This window comes from Podarcis gaigeae, assembly GCF_964106915.1.
Source record: "Podarcis gaigeae genome assembly, chromosome: 14".
Lineage (NCBI taxonomy): Eukaryota > Metazoa > Chordata > Lepidosauria > Squamata > Lacertidae > Podarcis > Podarcis gaigeae.
Window position 1 is genome coordinate 41,013,370 of NC_139690.1, and position 17,671 is coordinate 41,031,040.

Below are 17,671 nucleotides of genomic sequence, written 5' to 3' on the forward strand. Positions count from 1 at the left end.
TTCCATGAGTCTCTCCAGCGAATCGGAAGATTCACAGAAAGGAGCGCCGATGGCCAGGGCAAGGGGGGTGCCAAGGGGGAAACCCCAGAAGGAAGGGGCCAGCGGGGACTCCCTGAGCAGCAGTTGGAAATCAGGACCAGCTTCCCCACCAGAGCGCAGTGGGGGGGAGGAGTCCCAGGCATCGGGACCAGTGTTCTCACCACCAGAGAGAGGAGATGAGTCAGGATTGACCACGCCTCCATCGGAGAGCAGGGAAACGGTCAAGAGGAAAGTCACAGGCTGGGCGCACGCGCCAAGTTCAAATGTACAGCCGAGCGGCACAGCAGGTAGCCCGGATAGGGAGCCAGGTCCTAAAGCCCGCTGGAAGGAAGGGCAAGACTCAGGGGGGTCAGCGTCAGAAGAGTCCAGGAAGGAGGAAACCCCAGGGGGCAGAAGGACCCAGAGGAGGAAGGAACAGCGCAGGAGGTGGAGCCGGGCTAGGATCTTAAACTGGTGCGGAAGGGATAGTGACTCAGAGGGGACTTCGCCGATCTAGAGTCAAGACGTAGGGCTGCACGCTCTGGGGTTTGAAATGGAAACTAAACTTCAATAAAGACTTTTGTACATTACATCAACCGGGCGTTGGTCCTCTGTGAGCTGGGACCTAGAGGCAGCTCTGACAACAACATTCCAAATTCTTCCTTAGTGTTGACACCAAATTTATTGAACTGTATAAAGCGTTAAAAAGTGGCACTGGGATGGTTTTCTTTCCCCCTTTAAAAGGTAGGATATAAGTAATGAAAGGTGGGGTCAGATATAAAGTAGGCGTGGATCAATTTGGCACCACTGGGGAAACTTTGGTTGTTAGGATAATCCAAGGGCCCTTGACAAGCTTGAGGATTGTACATTGTTTGGTGCATGTCATACCATCAGGCTACACGGACCAGAATTGTGGGGTGCAGGGAACCCATTCCTGCATACAGATAATGAGTTTCCAAATGTGTGTGGGCGTGTGTGTTGCAGTAAAATGCTAAGAACAGAATTCCCTAATCTTTGCTAATGGTTGAGCTAAAAAGTGGCAAGGGTTAGATTAATTTCGAGTCCGGCATAATTCATTTAGAAGTAATACTGTTTCTTACCTTCACAAGCAGAAGATGGCCAAGTTCTGCTCTTGCAGTTGTGCTATATAGCTTGGCTGCTAGACTTCCAGAGACATGTCTGTATGAAAATTGACTGTAGTTATTTCTCCACTGTTGAGATTATTCTCTCTCTCCCTCGAAAGAGGGAGCATCGCTTCTTTCAAACACCCAAGTTTACTGCTCGCCAAACAGATGAAACCCATCAGTTGGCGGAGGGGTTGTATGAGTGAAAATCCAGCTTATAACTGGATCCAGTTTCAGAAACCCAGTTCCTGGCGGTGCAAAACTGGATCCAGTCGCCTCATTCAACTTCTTGAGAAAAGTTTTCAAGCCAAAATGCATCCGACACAGTAGAGGAGGAAGATGACAACGATGGCGGCGCAACACCTTTTAGCATAGTCCAATATGGCGATGAGGACGTTAAATACAAACTTGAAATGTCAGCATCACTTTCATCTTCAAAATCTTTATGAATGATAATGTCATTACCAATGTCTGAGCCCACGGTAAATGTGTAGGTTTTCCTTTCAAAGATGTGCCAGTCTTTAGAGATCCACTTGAGTTGCTTAGAAGTTTCAAAAGAAAGTGATGGTACAGCTTTGACATTAGGAAAAGCATCGGCATGTACAGTTCTGTTAACAGGAACCTCAGTGACTTCGGTTGTAGTATAGATCTCATCACTACCGAAGCTGACGACATGGCCCCCACCAATAAGCTCCTCGTCATCACTAACATGACAGCTGCGATCATAATCTTCAGAGTCTTCGCTGCTTGACCAAGCTTCTTCACTGGTGTAAGTTGACGTCCTGAAATGAACACAACACAGAGAGTCTTGGAAAGCAGTTATGTTGTAAGGATTGCTTCTATTTGATTCATAGAGGACAGATCTTAAAGAAGTACTTTGGCCACTTGTGGCATTTAGTAACTCGGGAAGGGGTTGCAATTCAGTGACAGAACATAGCTTTGCAAGCGGAACAGTCCCAGGTTCAATTAAACAATAGTTTCATTGGAAACCTCTTCCCTCTTCTGGGGGTCTGCTTGCAAAAGAGCTTTCAGATAACCCCTGTGATGCACTTTGAAGTCCCAACAATTGGGGCTTCAAAGTGCAGTATTACCTGATGTCATTGTGGTGTCAGTTGATTGGATGGCCTGCTGTGGGGTTGGGAGATAAGGATGTATCCCACTGGCCAGAAAAGGTTCCCCACCTTTTGTATAGATAGACCAGAGGCATGCCTCAGTATATGTCAGCTTCCCCTGTTGCTATACGTTTCCTGTTTGGCCTAGATAGCCTACTATCAACACCCTCCTGTATTTTAAAAATAAAGCAGCTGACCCTCTACTCCCTGCACTTCTGGCTTCCGTGCTGTGTTTCCTCCACCTCTTTTCTAACATAACATTACAAGCTCCTTGGAGATGGGGAAAATTGTGTATAATAATTATATGCATTAAGTCACTAGGTTAGAGAGCCTATTAAATATAAATTATGTGCTTGGGAAAAGCTAGTGCTCTGCTACTTCAAGGGCTGCAAACAGTGCTTAGGTGGATTTTGATGTCAAAGAGACCTCTTTACCGGTTAATTTTATAGGGTGTGGGTGGTTGCAAAGAAGACTTGCATTGGTGACAGCCATCAGATGAAACACTACAGCTCATCCGGTAGCTCCTATGACCACTGGCCCCTCTTTCTCATCCTAACAGCTTGGGTTAGAACACCCCTTTCTTCTATCCATAGCTGTCGACTTTTCCCTTTTCTTGCGAGGAATCCTATTCAGAATAAGGGAATTTCCCTTTAAAAAAGGGAAACGTTGACAGCTATGCTTCTGTCCCTTATTTCCTCAAGCCCTGGAATTAGGACGAGGAAGAGCAAGAACAAGAAGCTTCTGCTAAATGCTACTGGGGACTCTGTTCATTTCACTGAACACAGTTATCGCAGTTATAGAAATAACTGTTACTCCATGCGATCCTGAATATTAATTTTTACAAAACATCACTCCATTGTGTGGTATGTGTTTTCCAATTTCTTTTGCTAATTACCAGATGAAACTTTCACAACTGAGCAAGGGAGTAATGCTGCTGCTTCCCTTACATCATCTAACTACTGGCTCATTTTTAGCTGTTCCAAAGTGGGGGTTGTGACCTTTTTCCAGCCAAATGACCACCTTCCCTTCTGGGCAACCAAACACCTGGGGGCTGCATGCTACTGATGGAGCAGGGCCCAAGGTGCTGCTGCTATTATTGTTGTTGTTGTTTTATTAATACCGCCCTTCATCATAAGATCTCAGGGTATAAATAAGTAAATCAAAACAGCAAAACAATACCTCCCCTTCCCACATACACATTTAACAGGCTGTAGGGTATTAATCAGCCAAAGGCCTGGTTGAAAAGGAACATTTTTGCCTGGCGCCTAAAATATATAATGAAGGCACCAGGTGAGCCTCCCTGGGGAGAGTATTCCATAAATGGGTGGAGCAACACATGCAGATTCCACCTTCACATAGTAGTCTAGGTTCTCTGTGCACATACCCTTCTTGATCCTCTGCCCAGGCAAGCAAGAGTCCAAGGGCACCTGCCAGCCATGCAAAGAGATTTAGGATGTGAAGCACAACCAGTGCTCAGGTGGTCTGGGAAGAGTCCCAAGGGCCAGATAGAGAAGCTGAAGGGCCACATTTGTCCCCAAGGCCTGAGGTTCCCCATCCCTCCCTGCTCAATATTGACAGGCAGCGGCTCTTCAGGGTTTCTGATGGGGTCTTTATACCCCTTGGAAGAGAGAGCCCAGGGATTGAACCTGGAGTTTTCTGCATGCACAGTGTGTGCACTTCCACTGAGATACAACACATTTCGGGAAGTTGACATGGTCAAATAATGTTACCATTAGATTTCCAACCCTCCCCTTCCCCCCAGCACTCTCATGACCTTTAGCCAAACAGTGAACTAGAAACATATGGTTTCTTACTCTCCTAGCTTGCCTCCCTTTCTTTCAGGTATGCTGTCGATGGCAGTTTCCCATCGGACTGGTAATTTCATAAATTCCCTGTAAACTTGGATCTGCAGAACGGTCCCAATGAGAGTGGTGTGCAGAAGCTGCCTTAGCTCTCTTAGTGTCCACCCTAGGACATTAGCATGCCCAATTTTAATCAGGATGTCACCTGGAAGGAAAGGAAAGCTATTAGTTTGGGGGAAGTTGTTTGCAGAATGCACTCTTGGCTTGTTTAACCTGGTAGTTCCTACATCCAGTGCCTGCCCCTGGAGGTACTCAATGGTACTCAGTACCAGCATCTCCCCACCCCCCACATATTAAGTGTAACAACATCATGGTGAGTACCGTCACCATTTTTTCTTTTTAATAAAATAAAACACTGCCTACATCTCATTGATGTGTGGTGCTGGTCCCAGTATAGACTTGTTGAGATTAATGCTTACGGCTAATTTGGGTCTAATGCAACAAGGGAAGAGGGAGTTCCAAGAGAGAGGTTTTCCTTTGCTGCTGTAAAAGCTCTTTCTGTTCCTACTACATACCAGCCATGCACCCCCTAGGTTTGAGGTTGTTTCCACCTGCTTACCTGTTTGGAGTTTCCCATCTCTTACTGCTGCACTTTTCTCTACCAGGCTTGAGATCTGGATGTAGGGCCCGTTCTGAATGAGGATTAAGCCTAATCCCTGCTCTCCCATTTGGATATTTGTCTTCACAGTGGCACTTAAAGTATGTTCAGATCCACTCATATCTGAACTGGTATCTTCATCTAAACAAGAAAGCAAGCAATCCACTATTGTTTGCGCCTGCAAAAGCTTCTGGACGGACATACTGCTTTGTTAGTGCATGCCCCCTAGCTTCTTGCTGAAGTCCTGTGACTTTTCATACCAAAAATGTTCTGGACTGCCCCCCCTGCTTTTGTTGCACTTTGGTTCATAGGGACCCTTGACCATTAGGTCCAGTTGTGGACGACTCTGGGGTTGCGGGGCTCATCTCACTTTACTGGCCAAGGGAGCTTGCGGCTCATGTGGCCAGCATGACTAAGCCGCTTCTGGCGAACCAGAGCAGCGCACGGAAATGCTGTTTACCTTCCTGCCAGAGCGATACCTACCGGTATTTATCTACTTGCACTTCGACGTGCTTTCAAACTTGCTATCCACGCGTCCTGGTGGATAGATGGTCCAGTGTAAAACCCTGAGCAATGCAACATGTCAATGACATGTTGCGCAATGCGCTCCCAACTCTCCTCCCACCAACCCCCCTCCAATCATTCTGGCGGGGTCCATAGTCTAACCCAGGCTTCCTCAACCTCAGCCCACCATATGTTTTTGGCCTACAACTCCCATGATCCTTAACTAGCAAGACCAGTGGTCAGGGATGATGGGAATTGTAGTCTCAAAACACCTGGAGGGCCGAGGTTGAGGAAGCCTGGTCTAACCACTGTATAAGTTTCATGCAAGCAAATCAGAATGAATGCCGAATAAACTGGTTGCCTGGCAGAGCCTCTAGTCACTGCTGTAGCTCTTTGAATCTGGTGACACCCAAGAACAAAATCCCTGTTGGATCAGACGGAAGATCCACCGAGCCCGGTCTCCAGTTTTCCACAATGCTCAAACATATGCCTTTGGTAGGGCTGTCATACTTTTGGGAATTTCCCAGACATAGCCGGTATTCAGCCCTTGTAAAGAGCGTCTGGGTCAGACGTCCGGGAAAATCTGACTGTATGGCAATCCATGTCAGAAGTGTGGATTTTGGCAAATTTCATTAATAAAGCTCAACAACTTTTGTGTCCGGATTTTCACTTTTTGAAATATGGCAACCCTACATTTGGGAAGCTTACAAGGAGGGGGCATGCTAGCAACAACCTCCCTCCCCCCGCCCCCCAAACTAGAAACTGGTATCCAGTGCTAGGGTGACAGTGTGATTTACTGCTGGCTCACTTTCTGACACCCTAGCACTGGATACCAGTTTCTAGTTTGGGGGGGGGAGGGAGGTTGTTGCTAGCATGCCCCCTCCTTGTAATTTTGAGTTAACTCTTGGCTGAGTGCCAGGCCAAATAAACACAGCAGTTCATCTCCAGTAGGTCTTACCCCATGAATCAGTGGCTGATACTGAATGTCTCTGCATCCCCACAGTCATCTAAATCCCCTCCTCCCCAGGGCTTTTCCCCAAGCAATCAGAGACTGTGTTTCATGCAGCCTATCACTGCTCCCCCTGTTTCAACCCTCTTTTGATTATGGGAAATGGGGGTGGGGGAGGGGAGCTGGTTGCAACAGGAGGGGGAGATACCCATGACTCTTCACCAACCTGACTAATCTCGGAATCTTGGTCTCCCTCCTCCCACTCTTCTGCTTCAACTACTGTCTCTGAACTTCTCTCCTCCACAGACTCTCCCAGCTCACTAAACCCTGTTGCCTGTTCAGCTTTCAGTATCACCTCCTTGCAGTCTTCTCTCTTTTCTCCCTCTGACCACTCATTGTTGTTCCATCACCACTCCCCAGCCTCTGAGACTTCTTTCTTTGGTGGTTCCCCAGTTGGTTCCAACCACCATTCCTCTGCGCCCAACCAGTCCATGACATAGGGTGCTCAGGGGTGGAGTATCTGTATTTCACACAGAAGATCTTTGTTTCAGTCCCTGGCATCTTCAGGTAGGGCTAGGATAGATTCCCTCCCTGAAACCATGAGAACCATCAGTGCTAACAAAACTGTGATAGATGGACCATTGGCCTGATTCAGTATAGGGCAGCTTCCAATGTTCCTATGGTCAACTACTTTTGAGCATCCTGCCTAACAGGTGCGGATAACTCTATCCTCCATTAATTTGTCTAATTCCCATTTTAAACTATCGAAACTATTGAGCACCCCAACATCTGGTGACAGTGAATTCCAGCAATTAATCTTGCACTGTGTGAAGAAATCCTTTCTTTTGCCTGTATTGAATTTGCCACACTCACCTGTGTCCCAGCTGTAATAATCATCAGAGTCTGTTGATGAGGTTTCTTCTTCATCTGCTAAGGAAGAGAATTTGGACATGTTGCAAAGCTCATGTGGCCTAACCCTCTCAGCCAGGTGCGGGAGAACATTTGGCCCTCCAGATGTTGCTGAACCACAGCTTGCACCAGTACCAGCAAGTATGACCAATGGGACAGGGAGGATGAGAGTTCTACTCTGCAACACCTGAAGGACCAAAGGTTGCTCTGAGCACCTGCTTCAAGCATACAATTCTCCTTAGCTTAATGGGCTTCAAGACCCAGTTCCCAAAACTTAAGCTCAGAGTTATAGAGCAAATCAATTTCATTCCAGATGTATTATTTCCAAGGGTTAGGACCCAAAGAACTGTGTGAGACATGCTAGCTTTCAAAAGACTTTCCCCAGAAAGCACTGGAGACTGCTGTTGGAGAAATGTGAGCCCCCAAAGCCCCATTGGACATACTGGAATTAGTTGCACAGTTCTTTGGATCCTGGCCACGATACCAGTCTATCAACATCTGAGAGGTTCATTTAGGAATCCTGAAAAGAAAACAAGGAGTGTTCATGGAAGTACGGAGCTGGAAGGGATCCCAAGGATGGATTATCCGGTTCAACCACCTGCAATGCTGGAGTCACAGCTAAAGAATCCCTGGCAGATGGCCACCCAACCACTGTTTAAAAACCTCCAATGAAGGAGAGTCCACCACCTCCAAGGTTATCCATTCCATTGACTCACAGCTCTTACTGTCACAATGTTATTCCTAATGTTTAGTTGGAATCTCCTATCTTGTAGATTTGAATACATTGGTTCAGGTCCTATCCTCTGGAGCAGCAGCAAACAAGCTTACTTCACCTTCCATGTGATAGCCCTACAGATATTTGAAGATGGCTTTCCTATCACTTCTTTTTTCCAGGCTAAACATACCCAACTCCCTCACCCATTCCAGACCCTTAATCATCTTGGTTGCCCTCCTCTGCACATGTTGCAGCTTGTCAATATCCTTCTTAAACCATGGTGTCCAGAACTGGACACAGGATCCCAGGTAGGGCCTGTGTTGAGATGCAAACCCATAATTCATGGAGCCAAGAGTACTGTATAGGACAATGTGGTCACAGTCCAGTGCCATCTCAGTGTCACAGGGACAATCTCAACAGTTCCCATCAAAGAACTGCTGGCATTAATGAGAGCAGAATGTATGCACACCTTACATTTAAAGCACATGGCTCCCCCCAAAGAATATTGAGAACTATGTTTAACTAAATTGCCCAGCATACTTAACAAACTACAGTTCCCACATTTCTTTGTGGGAGGTCAGGTGTTTTAAGTGCACTTTGTGTATACAGACGTTTAGAAGAACCTTAAACAAATTCTGGTGTCGTGATTACCTGGTGGGAAATATGTCGCACTTTTGAAAGACAATTTTTTTTTGACAGATGGTCTTCTGATGGATGACCATTTGACAGATGGTCTTCTGATGGATGACCATTTGACAGATGGTCTTCCGATGGATGACCATTTGACAGATGGTCTTCTGACAGACGGCCGTCTGAGAGATGGTCTTCTGAAGGATGGTCGTCTGACAGATGCTCTTCTGGCGGATGACCTTCTTCTGTCAAATGAAGCTCTCATGTCAGACAACCGTCTTCTGGCAGATGATCTCCTTCTGGCAGTTGAACTTCTTCTGTCAGATGACCTCTCTCTTTCATATGACGTTTGTCGCATAGATGGCCTTCTTTCATAAGATGAACCTCTTCTACCAGAAAACCTCTGGTGGTCCATGTTGACAAAGCCTCCGTGGATTCTCTGTGTAGCCAAAGATGTTCAGAGAAATGCCTCTGGAAAGCCTTTTGGGAAGAGACCACCAGCCTACAGTGTCATGTGAAGGGAGAACACTACGGTAGGCAAGTTGACATTGATGCCTAGTAACAGTTTAGAATACTAGTACTGTGGAATTCCAAGATTCTTGGAATCTCCAATGAACATAAGAACATAAGAAGAGCAAGCGAGGTCAGGCAAAAGACCCATCTAGTCCAGCATCCTGTTCTCACAGTGGCCAGCTAAATGCCTGCAGGAAACCCACAAGCAGGATCTGACCACACAAGAACTCTCCTCTCCTGTGGTTCCCAGCAACTGGCATTCGGAAACACCTGTGGAGGTGGAGCATAGTCATCATGAATAGTAGCCACCGATAGCCCTCTCCTCCATGAATTTGTCCAATCCTCTTTTAAAGTCATCTAAGTTGGTGGCCATCACTGCCTTCTGAGAGAGCAAGGTCCATAGTTTTACTATGCACTGCATGAAGAACTTTCTTTCCTGTGTCCTGAATCTTCCAACATTCAGCTTTATTGGATGTCCACAAGTTCTAGACACCTTGCAGGGTACTGCAGAAGCAGTCCAAAATGAGCTTTTATTTTGGAATGAAGCCAGTTAGTCAATATGTGCTTTTCAGGAGCAAAAACAATGCAACAGAAAAACAAAAAATCATAATCATAGATTGTGTGTGGACTACTCAGAAAAGTCAAGTACTCAGGCTGCATATACATCGCACCTTTAAAGCACCTTTGAAGCACACCCTCAAATAATTATGAGCACTGTAGTTTGTTAAGGGTTGCTGTGAATTGCAGCTCTGACAGGTAGACTATAGTGCCTAGAATTCTTTGTGCAGGGAAATGTGCTTCAAAGGTGTGTATGCTGGACCAGTCTCCATAGATTCTAGAATAAAATGTTGTGTGTACACAGCCTAAGTAGGGACAATACTTAGGGCCCCTAGCAGAGGACATATCACTTGCTACTAGATTAAAAAATGAAGATGCCAAGAACTGACCCGTGCGTATTCAGCTACTAACACCTGTCTTCTGCTACTGCAAGGGTTTTCCCCCATGGTACTTTCCAAAGCCTGGCTCTGAAAGTGACTTGAGCTGGAATGGGGTGGACAAGAATAACTTTGGAGAGAGGAGCATGTCTGAGGAAAAATTAGTAGGTGCAGGACAGGTTGAGTACCCCTTTTACTGATCGTCCTGTGTGAGTGCCTCTCCTTCCTGTTTGCTAATGTGTTGTTCTGTCCTATGTTCCACTGCACTTACATCCAGGTAATTCTGTGCAGGACTGCAGCTTGAATATGGCACCTTGCAATTTGTGCGGAAGGGTCTAAAAATAAACTGGATAGACAGTCTGCAGCTTAAATGTCACATGGCAATTAGGTTTCCATGCACCAGTGTTATGGGTGTGTATTTCTAGATGGCCATTGAAAGGAAGGGGTGTTGCTATGGCTAAATATATTTTTAGAATCCATACAACTCTGTGGCTTCGGAGTTGCTAGACTTGGCAGTCTAGAATACCAATCATTGGCCAAGCATCCTACACCCTTGATAGCAAGTGGTTCAGATTTAGATTTCTGGCTACTTGTAAAAGAGCAGTAAAATGTAGTTAGCAAATTCATTACACACGCTCTTGATCTTATGTATTGTTCTCTGAGGTGGAAAATATATGGCTGCACCATTTCAGACTGTATTAGGTGGCCTGCCTTGCCCAGGAGAGTCCAGGAAGCTCAGCTGGCAGCTGGCAAGGGTCTCATACCCCTCCCCGCTTTCTGTCCTCACAACAGCCCTGCGAGGTAGGACAGGTAGCGAATGGGGATTTGAACGTGGCTCTCCTAAAGTCTTGCTCCAGCACCCATAAAAATCCTTAGTACGTAATTAGTCGTATTATAATAGCGCAACTTTCCTTTCCTCTTTTCTCAGTTAAATTCCCCTCAGTAAAAATAAATATATTTATTTATTTAAATAGACTACTAGCCCCGCCCCCTTCCTCAACGCTTCCCCCGTCGCCGAGCCCCGCCCCTAAGCGAGCCTCAGCCCCGCCCCGCCCCGCCCCGCCCCGCCCTTTAGCACCGCCCCTCACGTGCTCGCGCAGCATTACATCTCTGCAACCCCGCCCCTTCACCCTGTAGGAAGCCCCGCCCTTGAAGCCTGCCCTCTCCGCTCTAAGCCCCGCCCAATGCTCTTGCTGCCTCCGCCGCCGCCGTCTCCTTAACAGGCCCCGCCCCGTCTGGGACAAAGTGTGAAAGGCGCGGGGAGAGATGAGGACGAGGGCGTGAGCTTTCGCTTCCGGGTTGCGCGGCGGCTGCTCGGGTTTTGCTTCCGGCGCCGTCCCGAGTCGGGACGCGGGGGGGCCCCGAGCCCGCTCCTGTGGCAGCGGCTCCCTGAGGGCGGCGGCGGCGGCGGCGTGACGGCGAGCGCGTCTGCTGCGGAGCGCAGAGCCGGAAGGCGAGCCGAGCCATGGAGCCGCGGCTGTGAGGAGCCCCCGGCCCGGGCCCCGCTCTTGGGAAGCCGGGCCGAGGCCGGAGCCGGAGGACATGGACAAACTGACCATCATCTCAGGATGCCTCTTTCTGGCCGCCGACATCTTCGCTATCGCCAGCCTGGCGAACCCGGACTGGATCAACACCGGCGAGTCCGCGGGTGGGTCAAAGCACGGAAGGACCAGGCAGGACGGCTGGCGGTGGGAGGGCAGGAGGGGATCGGATCGGGTCTGCTCGGGGCAGCGGGGTGGCAGCCTGGAGGGACAAACGCTGCGGCCGCTGTGGCGAGGGGTGGCCGGCTCTGCAGGGAGCCGGAGGGCTAAGTGGGGTCGGACCCAAGGCCCCTAAGCGGCTGGCTGCTGCAGGGACCGAGGTGCTGCGTGCTGCGTGGTCTGTTTGTGTTTTGGAAGAAGAAGGGGGGGGGGCGGCGAAGTGCCTTGGGAAGAAGCAGGGGAGGCTGGATCTAGCTCTCCCCACGAGGTCGGTTGTTGTGGAAATCGGGGCATCTAGACATTCACCGTGACCCGACACTGTTCCTGTGTTTGGGGACCGGAGCAGTTCGGGGTTGGGGGCAAGGGTCGTGGCGGGGGACCCCAGCTCCCCAAGCAGTTGGCCACGGTGGGAACCTACGTGCTGGACTCGATGGGCATTTGGCTTGTTTGTGTTTTGGAAGCAGAGGAGGAGCAGGAGGCGAAATACTGGGGCAGGCGGAGGGGGAGAAGGTGTCCATCTGGCCAGATCTTGCTCTCAGAAACCTAACCTTTGCCTAGGATGATTCTTCGTAGAAAATTGATGCTTGCTGTCCTGCCTGTTGGTGATTTTGTTAAGTCCTTTCATCATCCCCGTGGTAAGGAGGGATGAAACACTACCAAATAAAATCTGAGATTGGAGGCTTTTAGCTGGGAAGTCGAGGGAATCAGTGGTGCTGCAGTGGTTAAATAGAACTTCCAGGTCCAGAGGCAGTATATCAGAGAATATAAAGTACTGGGGCAACTTTAGAAGCGGTTTCCAGAGGCATCTGGCAGCAAATGATATTGGACTAGCTGAGCCTTTATCCAGATCCAGCATAGCTCTTCTTGTATTTGGGAACAGAGAAATAACTCCTCACCCCTTACTACACAGCCATTTCCTTGGAAGGATAGGAGATGCAATAAACCCTGTTGGGGGAAACCACTGATGGAGTGGGGTTTGATAAGAATGGGTGAAGGATGGAGCAATTTCATTGTTAAAGTTTCTACTGCATCCTTGTGGCTTTGAGGACTTTGGCTGCAAGTCAGTTAGCAAGGCCCAGAGGTTATCAAGTCTAATCCTCTGTCTGAAAAAAAAAATCCTTCCAGTAGCACCTTAAAGACCAACTAAGTTAGTTCTTGGTATGAGCTTTCGTGTGCATGCACACTTCTTCAGATGCACACTCTGTCTGAAGATAGGTCAATCATGACACTAGCCCTCTCCAGTTATTCAACATCTAGACTGCATTCAGCTGCAGCTGAAAATCAGTTATTGTGTAGAATGTGAGTTTACTGAAAATAAATATAATGTTCCACTGTTTGTTGTTAATGGGAGGTTCTGCCTCATAATGTGTTTGAGAAATGAATGTGCAATCCTGGCATGGCATCTGTGATAATTTACAGAAAAGTAGGAAAACAATTATCCTAACAGCTTGGAAGGGCTGCGCATCAGATAAGCGATGAAAGGCAGATGACACTGGCGAATTATGTGAGTATAAATTGTGTTTAGGCTTGCTATTTAGTCCTTCAAAAATTGGTGTATGCTCCTTGCGTATGATGGCACAGTAGACTTGCACAGATATTATTTTTGAAGGATCAGGGGAATTTACAAACTAGCATAATTCTGGTTGGGGGAACAATTCTTGCTCTATCTATAAAGGGCAGTCAGTCCAAGCTGTTCCTTGAGATGTGGCAAGTGTGAACAGGGCTGAAAGTAGTGGTTTGGATCCAGAGTTTGTGTGAATGGAAACTGCTTGGGCAACAGAAGTTTCCTTCACTATGCATCCCCTGAAAAATGTTCTTTCCTGAGGTTCAGCTGGGCTGCACTGAAATTTTTGGAGTATGGTGTGTGGGAAGAAAATTGGACAGAGACTGCACAAGCACAGAGATAGGCAATGTTGTTGGACTATAACTCCCATCTGCCACAGTAAGAGTGGCCAATGGCCAGAGATGATTGGAATTGTAGTCCCAACAATGTATGGAGGGCATTGCATTGACTACTGCTACCTAAAAAGAGGTACTCTGGCTTGAGTAACCTGGGTTTGGAGAGCTTAGAGTTCTTGAAACTTTTTTTTTTTTTTGCATTATATTGCCCTGATAGGGAGTGAAACTCAGAGGGGAATAGACAAGGGAAATGCATTACTAGAGAAAGAGAAGTTGAACCTGAAATAAAGGTTGTGTGTGTGTGTGTGTGTGTGTGTGTGTGTGTGTGTTGGATACCAAAAACTATCTCAACTGTGGTCAGACAACATCTGTGTCATCTTTGGACATGTACTTGCATATTTGACCCTGAAGAAATAAGGGCTAGTCTGCCATCTCTTAATTGTACTAAAGCAGATACATTGTTATGGTGAGATATATTGCTGAAGGAATTGACCCCCCCCTTTCAGCTTGATGAATCTGAATTGGATCACTATTTGCTTTGTAAATAAATGTGATAATGAGTAGCAGCCACTTGAGGCTATACTGGGATGTCAGCATAGGTTTCATTGGTGCTGGTGTTTAGTTTTTCTGATGCAACTGTAAATGCTAACCTTTTTGTGTGTGGGTGAACTTCCTGAAATAAGGACGTAAATTGCAGTGCTAGAGGGTACAACAACCAGAATAGATTTAATTAATGCCATGGAGTTCACCGCGTTGACACGCAGTTAAGTCTACCTGATACCAGAGGCTTACTGTAGTCCTCAGGGACATTTTATTCTCCTTTTGTCTTATTTCTGACAGTACAATCTTAGTTTTATGATAGCAAGTAGCACTATTTCCTTGGCGTGCTGATGTTTGTGAATCTTGGGAAGTGCTGAGAAAAGGTTTTTTAATTCAAACAATCAGCTAATGAAAGTGTTAAGTACCCCCCCCCCAATTAGTCAGTTCCTTTTAAGGGTTGGGCTTGTGGGAAAGTGGAAAGCCTTCCAATGATTGTGTGTTCTTTGGAAGCTGGAAGTAGCCTTCTGACAAAGACGGACGACAACTCATTGTTGTATGTATGTGCCCGTGTGATCAATGTGTATAGGATGATTAACAAATTTACTCTGATCAGTTTAGAATCTTATATTTGATCCATGGGAAAAGGCACTGGGAAATGGAGATGAGAGAAGCTGGGAACTACTGCAACCATTTAGTAAATCTGGACAATATAGCTGTTATTTTTCCTCCCTTTGCTTACGTTTTCTTCTGATCTCTGCTTTGGAACTGCAAAATTTCAGTGTAGGGCTATGCTTCACACATTTTTTAGAAGATAGCGAGTCTCTAAAGTAGATGGTTGCAATCTTATTCTGTGTTTGTTGTTCAAGTTACATCGCCCCCTGTCCTCCAAATCTCTGTTATCATTTTCATATTTTCATCATTCGATTTGTCAGTTTCATCAGGGCCTAAATAAACCAACCGCAACACACAGTGACCTTCCGGTCCTCAAAAGTGCTGTGAAAGCACAGAGACCATTCCATCTTTATGAGAGTAAATTCAAGGATTTGGGTCTCCTTACCTTTAAAGGATGGGCATTGCAAACCAAGGTGGTTAGCAGTGAGGCAGTCATTGGGGACTGGAGCATGTATGGCCGCAGGCATAATAATTCACTCTCTGCAGGAGCTGGATTGCATTTTTAAAAATGCATCAAGGATGTCTCTTATATTGTGTGCTAATGTAATGTTATTGGCCTTCATGTTTTTCCTGAAGTTTAATGCCAGTAGACTTCGCTGTAGATGTGATTGTTTATTTAAATATTTTCATTTAGTCACATTTCAATAGTATATAGTTTTTCTGCTTTCTTTGAGGCCTCCCTGTGGCAACAGCAGTTGCTTTCTACTCCTTTGCTTGTTCGCAAGAATGCGGTAGATAAAAACTTGGTAGCGTTTGTAGCATTATTTGACATGACTGTCCTAAATAACCAGCCATTGTTTTTCTTGGCAAATAAATAAATCACTGGCTGGGAAAAAATTTGTGGAGCCTGCAAAAGTCAGGTAGCTTGTTCTGTTTCTGTGTAACAGTGGTCGCACACTGCTTTTGACATATACATTTCCACTGGGCACTGTTCAGCCATTGGTTAGAATGCATGCAAACAGCAGCATGATTTAATTTCATAGCAACCTAAAATTTGGCTACTTCAATAAAATTGAGGGCACCCGAAAAGTGGCTCTATCTGGGGAATTCCCTGAGATCACTGTTCTTTATTTAGATGAAACAAATGTACACTCCTTTTCAGCTGCCATTAATGGCTCTTCAAAGTGGTCCACAATAACACAATCAAATGTCGAAACAGAATAAAAAAAATTATTTCCAGTAGCACCTTAGAGACCAACTAAGTTTGTTATTGGTATGAGCTTTCGTGTATGCACACACAAAAGCTCATACCAATAACAAACTTACAGCCCAACAGGACAATGACAATAATCCACCAACAGCATACAAATCAATATGGCTAACCTGATCCAAAGCCCCCACCCACTTCACTCACACATGAAAACAAAGATCACCACAGCCAATCACAAACAAACAATCACATCCTAGGCCAACCCCAACCTCTCTCACCACCAAAGGAACACAAGTGAACAACACAAGCATGCCATGCTGACACCAAACTACATACATTAAGCATAATAGAAACACCGCTACCCGACCCCAACCCCATCCATCTCCCCTCCCTCCACCCCCCTCTCTTTTTCCGCCCCCTTTTTTTTCTCCCCCTAATGCCTCAACAAATGAAATGGATTTGTAAAAATGTTACATGGGGGGAAAAATACGAGGCATTACACTTACACTGTAAAACAAGAAAACCCTTAATAAAATATTTTTAAAAAACAAACAAACTTAGTTGGTCTCTAAGGTGCTACTAGAAGGAATATTTTTATTTTGTTTTGACTACGGCAGACCAGCACAGCTACCTACCTGTAACCACCTACCTGTTTGTGAGGCCCTCACAATGACTGTTCCCATGAAATGTATCCAAGAAGTATGTCCAAGTTGTTTGTGAATATTGCTGTTCTCCTGCCCAGAGAGAATTCCCAAGAAGAGATTAGCCTGTTCTTTAACTGATTTTTCTTGGGAGTAACAGAATCTGTTCATGGTCCTGGGAGGCTGATGTTCACCTGAGTCCTTTCTCTACTCCTTCTGGCTGCTGTTAGTCAGATCAGGGATGAGGAACCTGTGGTCCTCTAAATGTTCTTGGAATCCCAACTCCCATCATCTGCTGGCATGACCAATGATTACAGTTTATGGAAGTTGTGGTCCAACAGCATTTGGAGCACCACGGGTTATCCCCCCCCCCCATCAGCCAGAGGAGGGTCTGCTCAATAGACATTGTAAAAGAAAGCAAGTTTTTCAGGTTAAACATTCTCCCTTATTTGTACTGTACTTCTCTGCTAGTCATTAAATATCAATTAATTTGATGCTTTGGCTGCACTTCACGAACCTTGATCTGTTGTGTTTTTAAAACATGTTGCAAAGGTTTTAAATATCCTTTGTAACCTTAGCAAATCTTAAGCTTCCACTGATTTTTCTCAAGCTCTGTACTGTTTAGTTGGCATTTTGGTGAACTTTGGTTTAGTTTGCTATTTCCCTCTTTCAGTCCTAAATAGAGAGAAAATTAATAGTCTTAATAGCAGAAGACACCGCAGCGTATGAAAAGAACACTTCATACTATTGCTTTGATACAGAGTGGACATCTGGTATGTTTCTGCTAAAGTGGCACAGTAAATATTTTAAAGTGTGTCTTTGTTTCAGTGGTAAATACTGTTGCGTCTGGGCATAAAAGTGTGGTTTTAATACTCTGTTAACAAATTGTATTTGTATTTGCATGCGGCTCTCCTACCAGTTGGTTCCCAGTTGGGTAGATAAGCAACACAAACTCTGAATTAAAAAAACGCAGTAAGAACAGCAATTAAAAACAGTGGATTGAAACTTTTAGCTTTTTTGGATCCTGTAAACAAAGGATGGGGAGTCTGTGGTCTACCAGATGCTCCCACAATCTCAGATAATCCCAGACAATTGGCAATGCAGGCAGGGGCTGATGGGCAGGAGTCCAAAAGCACCTGAAGGGCCACAGATTGGAGCATGAACAGGGGTCCTCAGACATGCTCCCTGCGTCATCAGATT

General features: G+C 46.0%; 2 protein-coding genes across 3 annotated transcripts in view; one reads left to right on the forward strand and one right to left on the reverse strand.

The window, feature by feature from the left end:
- Positions 1 to 10,855, reverse strand: part of PDZD9 (PDZ domain containing 9) — an 18,548-nt gene extending 7,693 nt beyond the window's left edge. The window contains exons 1-5 of one of the 2 annotated variants that reach the window (XM_083711666.1): positions 8,443 to 10,855; positions 7,041 to 7,094; positions 4,676 to 4,855; positions 4,069 to 4,261; positions 1,119 to 1,924 (exon numbers count right to left, since the gene is read on the reverse strand). In XM_083711666.1, coding sequence (XP_083567792.1) covers positions 1,420 to 1,924; positions 4,069 to 4,261; positions 4,676 to 4,855; positions 7,041 to 7,094; positions 8,443 to 8,836 — 1,326 coding nt within the window. In that variant the 5' untranslated portion in view covers positions 8,837 to 10,855 and the 3' untranslated portion in view covers positions 1,119 to 1,419. Of the gene's footprint in view, positions 1 to 1,118; positions 1,925 to 4,068; positions 4,262 to 4,675; positions 4,856 to 7,040; positions 7,098 to 8,442 lie in introns of both variants that reach the window. The other variant, XM_083711665.1, reaches the window with a different exon arrangement.
- A 318-nt stretch (positions 10,856 to 11,173) lies between these two features.
- Positions 11,174 to 17,671, forward strand: part of MOSMO (modulator of smoothened) — a 48,536-nt gene continuing 42,038 nt past the window's right edge. Inside the window, exon 1 of the mRNA XM_083711898.1 lies at positions 11,174 to 11,517. Within this exon, the coding sequence (XP_083568024.1) occupies positions 11,412 to 11,517 (106 nt within the window). The 5' untranslated portion in view covers positions 11,174 to 11,411. The remainder of the gene's footprint in view (positions 11,518 to 17,671) is intronic.